We start from the raw sequence: 7587 nt of genomic DNA on the forward strand, positions 1-7587 counted from the left end.
TTTAAATTATTCATTGTGAGTTGGACAAAAATATTTTCTAGTCTGGTAACTGTAATCATTGGTTTCTACCGGTGAACGCGAATCCTATGAATAGATCTATTGGGTTTGACAACCCCATTTCGAGCTAGTCGCGCTAGTAATTTATAATCGGAATGTTTAGTACTTCGTATTTTGTTGTAGATACACTGTCCAGTGTATATTATTATTGTGTTTGGCAAGGGTAAATAAAGGGTTAAGTGGTTACCAGGTGGCTCATTGATAATGGAATAATGTTTAATGTTTATTGTGTTTGGGCAGATGTTAATGAAACAATTTATGAAACTTAAGCTTGCATTCTATTTTTGGATAATATAAACTTGTGGTTTGTTGACAATGTTTTATGTCAACTTTGGCTAATTAATATGTTGGGTTACTTTTAAACTACATATTTTGGTATGCTTTCCTTTTTAGAAAACTTTTGAAATAAAAGAATGCAATGTCGTTTGTTAAATTCATTTAAGTTCGATCAAGCTGTGGGACCAAGTGACGGAGCCGTTAAGTGTTTTGACGGGGCCATCACATTTCTCACACAAGAAATCACACTCTCTCTCTAAAATTAAAGTGAAGAAGATAAGGTTGTTGGAAATGGAGTGAATGATACTCCACAAACTGACCTACTAGCCTTTAACTCGTCCACAGATGAAATTACCAAAATACCCATCAAAATATCTGAATAAAAGAGCTGAATCCGGCTACAGTAGAGAGTGCGCCACGCGCACTCTTAGGTGTGCGCTGAGCGCACTAAGCCCAGCTCAGCTTCTGACTTCTGTTCAACTGCACAATCATTCCCACACTTTATGTACTCTATTTACAATGATGTACCATGAAGATTAGGGTCTTACAAATTCGATTAAAATTTCTAGTTTGACTGTGATTCGTTGTTTATTTGCTCTATAAAAAGAATCCTTGTAACCTGTAACCATATGCACGAAAATAATAAAGTAAAATATCTAGTTAGCGCCCGTGGAGTAAACTCTTTTCCGTGTATGGAGTTAGGATAACCACGTTAAATCTTTATGTTCGTTTATGCATTTATTTATTATTTTTATGCTTTATATTATTCGTTTATTGTTCGTGAGGTATTTGCGATTGACGATACTACAATTACATGTTTTGTTTGGGTCCTACAAATCTTAACATCCTGATCAATCAATACTACTTACGTATAAATCTTTTAAAGGGTATTGACTAAATTACACAACTTAAGTATCAATCAATCAATCAATATAACTATTGGAAAACGAAGACAACCTAACATTTGCGGAAAGATTGGCTAGATTGAAGGAGGAGAAGAAGAGAAAGAAAGAAGAATTGTTAGCTACACGAACGGAGGAGAACGAAGATAGGCAATTACCGGTGTTGGTTGGTCATAGTGGTAGAAATTATTGCGATTGCGAGGTCCCATCTTGCGAAGGTTTTTGTAAATCTTGGTACGTCTTGAATAGGAACGTTCGAAGATGTCTAATTGGTGAAGTCAATTTGAGGTCAAGAAAGAAGGCGAAGGAAGCATCCACATCCGGTTCTTATAAGCTTAAAGATAACTTTGATGATTTGGATTACAGGGAAGCTATCCAAAATTTATTTTTGGGTGGTTTTGAAGCTAAAAATTGCGGGTCATTGGCAAACGTGAATGGTAAAATGTCCAAGGATGCGCTCGTGGCTTTTGACAATATGATGACGAGGGTCGAAGAGTGCGAACCAGATAATGTTTCTCTTATTAATCCTCGCAAGATTCCTAGTACGTCGTTTAAAAATAAAAATCACCAAAAGAGGAAGAAAAGATTGGTTCAAGGCGCCGAGATGGAAGAATTCGGCGTGTCATCAAAGACATTTGAGCTCGTGTTCTCGGCTTCACGCTTTCTAGTGTCTCTTTCATTTTTGAGTTTGGTGTAATTGTTAGTTTATTGTATGCGTTGTTTATTATCCGTTTGGTATTTCGGTTTGGTCAAGATGAGGCTCGTAATCCATAGTTTGTAGGTTTGTCGCTTTCTAGGTTCGAGCCTTATCGAAGGATCTCTCGTTGTTTCATTTGTCGAAAACGTTTTCTATTCGAAAACGTTTTCCGTATAAAGTTTTCGTTTTTTCGCCAATATATATATATATATATATATATATATATATATATATATATATATATATATATATATATATATATATATATATATATATATATATATATATATATATATATATATGCAGGATCAATGGGGAAGTAACCAATCGGGGGAAGCGGGGGGAAGCAATTTTTTTTATTTTTTTTTTAAAATTTTTTTTTTCGGGCATCAAGATCACACAAAAATATGAACATTTAGAAGAGACACTTCGTGAGGAATGTTATTATTTAGGCGGGAAAACGATCGACAAAAATAACATTCAAGATAATATTTTCGTGAAGAATATGAACGTTTTTTTTTTCTTCATGTTTTGTGAAGTAAAATTTAGCCCGATTTAGAGTTTAGGGTTTAGGGTTTAGGGTTTGGTGTTTTGGGTTTATTCCATAAACCTAAAACACCAAATCCTAAACCCTAAACCCTAAACTCTAAACCGTTCGTGTTAAAAACTCAATCTAAATCCTAAATCTAAACTCTAAATCTAAACCCTAAACCCTAAATTTCTAAACCCTAATATCTAAACCCTATAAACCCTAATATCTAAACCCCAATAGCTAAAACTTCAAAATACGCTTGAAAAACACGATAATTGTTATATATTACTTCTTCGAGCGTTTTCCCGCCAAAATAAAAACATTTATCATAAAGTGTCTCTACTAAATGTTCATATTTTCATCTCATCTATAATGTTCGTGAACAAAGTTTTTTCAAAAAACGAAGAAAAAAAAAAGTTTTTGCTTCCCCCCGCTTCCCCCCGAATGGTTACTTTCCTCTTGATCCTACCACTATATATATATATATATATATATATATATATATATATATATATATATATATATATATATATATATATATATATATATATATATATAACTATTGGATTGGTCATTTGGTCAACGGAAGACAGCAATATGCCTCCACCAGTTCCGCTGGCGGTTTCCATCCAAAATCACAGCTAAAGTTAACGAGATACTAACAAAATAACAAATTCAATTATGAGATACTGGTGTGATTGTAGTATAATCATCATCATTAGAATATGTTTATATTTTGGAATTTTACATATCAATAATGGTCATATGAACCGTTATTGGTCATACGGAATCTATCTGTTTCTGACGTTGTCGTTTAACAAAAAAAACAATGTGTTTTTTTGCATTATTGAATGAGCCAAAATGTGTTCTGGTTGAACGTGCTTACTACAGCAAAAACAATTTGTTAATTAATAAATTATTCTCTTTATCTTGGATTATAATCCGCCAAATACGACTTTTCTTAGCTTCAAATGTAGGGCCTGTAAATTATACTATACTCCACAGAATAGCATATAAAAGAAGGTCTTAACTTCTTAATAGATATATAAATCGATAACTAAATTATAGTAGTCGATAAGGCTCGCATATGGCGTATGTGAGTCCTCGACTGCTCATATCTACACTCGTAACGATTCTCTTTTTCCACGAGTTAAGTCTTGCTGAAAACTGTAAGTTAAATTTTATTTAACTTGTTCTGTAAATGTTAAGCCTAGTGTTATTAATGCATGAAACGAATGTGTTCCGCATGATTTGCTTTATAATGTTGTATAGTACAACACTTCAAAGTATGTTTGGTTATATATCGATATATATTGGTTGTAGACGGAACATCACCCTTATTAATGGTTTGCTCTATCTTATTACAGATCCGAACTATTCGTTCATGCATGAAGCAACAAAGGCTGCCAAGGTTTCCTTCTATGACTATATCGTCATAGGTGGAGGCACAGCCGGGATCCCATTAGCCACTACATTATCAGAAAAATACTCGGTTTTATTACTTGAACGCGGTGGCTCACCTTATGGAAATACCAACATTTCAAGTGTATACAATTTCGGTTCCTACTTTTTAGATTCGTCACCAAATTCTCCCTCTCAACAGTTTATTTCAGATGGTGTTATAAATGCACGTGCACGAGTTTTAGGTGGAGGTACTTGTATTAACGCTGGTTTTTACTCGCGTGGTGAACCAAATTTTAACGTGGAAGCTAGATTGGTAGACGAAGATTTGGTCCAAAAGTCTTATGAATGGACAGAAAAAGTTATGGTTTTTAAGCCGGTTATACAAAAGTGGCAGTCTGTTTTTAAATCTGCATTAATCGAAGCAGGCTTAGTAGACAATGGCTTTACTTATTATCATAAAATTGGTGCTAAAATAGGTGGTACGATTTTTGATCCAAATGGGACACGACATACAGCTGCAGATTTGTTACAGAATGCGAACCCCAACGGACTATCTGTTCTTCTTCATGCAACTGTTCACAAAATCTTATTCAAGACTAAAGGTGTGTACAATTTTGTTACTGATAATGATAGACACACATTACATTTGATAGATAAAAATGCATAATTTTGGTGTATCTAATCACAATTGATATTTAACCAGGTTCAACTGTACATATAATTGTATAAACAATAATATACAACTCTAGTGTATTTATCAAAATTGATGGTGTAAATATCATAACCATTTGTATGTATGCCAATATATGCCAATATATTAATTATTTTAATTTTCTATGGACTAATTGTGATTCTTTAACAGGCAAATCAAGGCCATTGGCTTATGGAGTAATTTTTACAGATTCATTAGGGAATAAGCATATTGCATACTTGAAAAAGGGAGAGAAAAATGAAATCATATTATCTGCTGGTGCTCTTGGTAGCCCACAACTTTTGATGTTAAGTGGTATAGGTCCGAAAGAACAACTTGATGCGCAAAATATTAAAGTCGTGCATCAGCAACCGTTTGTTGGTAAAGGCATGGCAGATAACCCTATGAACTCAATCTTCGTCCCATCGCCTATTGCAGTTGAGCCAACTCCGCTGCAAGTTGTTGGTATAACCCGATTCAGGAGCTACATTGAAGAAGCGGGTGGAGTTAATTTTATCTTTGCAAACCCATCAGCATATCAGGGATTTTCCCCACAGGTAATTCCATAACTTGCACTTTTGTTTTAATGGGATAAACTTTTAACCACTTACAAATTTGAAAATTGTTTAGTGTTGAACTTTTAACTAAAGGACCATTTGCGGGTTCGAGTTTTGCTTAGAACAATTTATATATATATTTCATTGATAATTTTGTATAGTGGTGTGTGTGAGTTTGCCTTTAGAAAAAAAAAAAAAAAAAAAAAAAAAAAAAACTGCACAAGCTTTTAAGAAAGGATAAATACTCCAAGTAAACTGCTTTCTTCAAAGATTTATTCTTTTTTTACAAAATTAAGCCAATAAGTTTATCATTAAGACTTGACAAATTTCAAAATATTCTTCAAAGATGTTGACTCAAATATTTAATATGAACTCTAATAATTAATGAAACTTTGTATGGCCCATCCCTTCTGTTGCTTGAAACCAATCAAAATAAAGATTAGGCATAGAAAGTCTCATCAAATTTACTTTATAAATGGGTCAGATGCTTGGAAATGTGAATTGTTATATATTATATGTATAGACTTACAGTAACAAAACAATCAGTTTAATGACTTATGGTAAATCTAATTAAACTGACTTAACTGTATTATCTGTTTTGTTGGCAGATGGGAGGATTTATATTTGAGAAAATCAACGGACCAAAATCTAAGGGTGAGCTAAAGATTACAAACCTCGATCCAACCGACAACCCATCAGTAACATTCAACTACTTCAAGGAACCCACAGATTTACAAAAATGCGTTAACGGGATTAAAACAATCCTAAAAGCAGTTGAATCAAAAGCATATTCGAGCTACAAGTACGCCAATATGACAGTCAAATATATTCTTGATCTAAACATGAAATTACCCGTTAACTTGATTCCACATCCTAATTCATTTTCAACCTTAGAGCAATATTGCAAGGACACTGTAAGGACTTTATGGCATTATCATGGTGGTTGTCGTATGGGTGATGTCGTTGATGATGAATATAAGGTTAAAGGTGTGGATCGTCTACGAGTTATTGATGGGTCAACTATACTAAATTCTCCGGGAACTAATCCTCAAGCAAGCGTATTAATGCTCGGAAGGTACCTCCTTTTCAAATCTTGACATTTTATATTAGCGTGAATTTTTACAAATATTTTCCAACTAACGCGTGTGTGGTTGACAAATGAGAGAATTCGATGTCGATAACGTTTATCTTCTTAAAAACCAAGTAGTCTCTTTACATTCGGGATGAGGGATGACTTTCTTAACCTAAAGGTAGAGAAACGTGTCTTTCTCCTAAGGTTAAAGAATGACTGACTACATCATACCTCCTCATATACCCCGTACACTTCGGAATGAGTATTGTTGTTATATTATATCTTAGAAACAAGAATGTGCGCTAATGTCGTCGATCATAACTTGTTATAACGCAGATTTGGATTTTATTTATTTGCAGGTATATGGGAGTTACCATACTTGAACAAAGACTGGCATCGGGCAAGTCGTAGAATAAAGTTTGATGATAGACATTCTTGATGTTTTATAACATATGTAGTTCTCTTCATTGTTGTTGGAGAATAATTGTATCTGCACAAGTCTTTTTTTTTTTCTTCTCATTTCACATGTCCTGATTTATATCCAAAATGAATAAAATATGACTTGTTTTGGGGTGAGTTTAAAAAAGTAGTAAAATAAACCTGTTTTGCAGATTCTTATACCAAACAATGTGATATCACATTCTGTACGCTAAACTTAATTTGAAGTTAGGATTTGCAATTAAAGTTTACGGAGTCGGAATTTAAGTCAGTAACTATAACACCCCAACTTTTTCGAATATTATATATGAGTAAACTTGAAACTTAGGTTGTCTAAAACAAACGAACCCGGTTAGAAAACCCAAAACTATTGAAAGTAACAAAATGGGTAACGAGGTTACCTAAACTAACGATCATGGCTCGTCATCATCAATAAAATTTAACGAAGGACTAACGCGAATAAAATGTGCAGGGACTAAAATGCACATTAATTAAGTTAGTAAAAATTTATATATATATATATATATATATATATATATATATATATATATATATATATATATATATATATATATATATATATATATCGGCTAAAATAATAAATAAATAATAAATAAATAAATTACATTTAAAAGATAAATATAAAAAGGAATCCTAATCTAGTTCCAATTTTAAACTACTAATCCTAATCTAAATCAAATGAGATAAAGCCTAATCCTAAACTTAAACTAATTGTAATCTAATCCTAACACTAAATCTCTAGAATAATCTTTGAGCAACTTGAATTGTAGTCTAACTCTAAACACTTGCATTATAAAAGGGACTCCTAGCTTCTCTTTTTCTCATTCACAATTCAATACCCAAAACACACCAAACACTCCCTTCCTCCTTGTGATTTTCGGCTCACAACATCCCCACCCCACTCCCTATTTTCGGCCACCCCAACCGAACCATCACCACC

The 7587-nt window shown here is 33.2% G+C and overlaps 1 protein-coding gene across 1 annotated transcript; it reads left to right on the forward strand.

The window, feature by feature from the left end:
* The first annotated feature begins 3812 nt into the window (after positions 1 to 3812).
* On the forward strand, positions 3813 to 6683 carry LOC139843481 (protein HOTHEAD-like). The gene is made up of 4 exons (XM_071833565.1): positions 3813 to 4470; positions 4731 to 5116; positions 5725 to 6191; positions 6548 to 6683. Exons 1-4 carry the CDS (start codon positions 3849 to 3851, stop codon positions 6597 to 6599), a joined length of 1527 nt encoding a protein of 508 aa, XP_071689666.1. The 5' UTR covers positions 3813 to 3848; the 3' UTR covers positions 6600 to 6683.
* The last annotated feature ends 904 nt before the right edge of the window (positions 6684 to 7587 follow it).

Source organism: Rutidosis leptorrhynchoides, chromosome 4 (genome assembly GCF_046630445.1).
Source record: "Rutidosis leptorrhynchoides isolate AG116_Rl617_1_P2 chromosome 4, CSIRO_AGI_Rlap_v1, whole genome shotgun sequence".
Classification (NCBI taxonomy): Eukaryota; Viridiplantae; Streptophyta; class Magnoliopsida; order Asterales; family Asteraceae; genus Rutidosis; species Rutidosis leptorrhynchoides.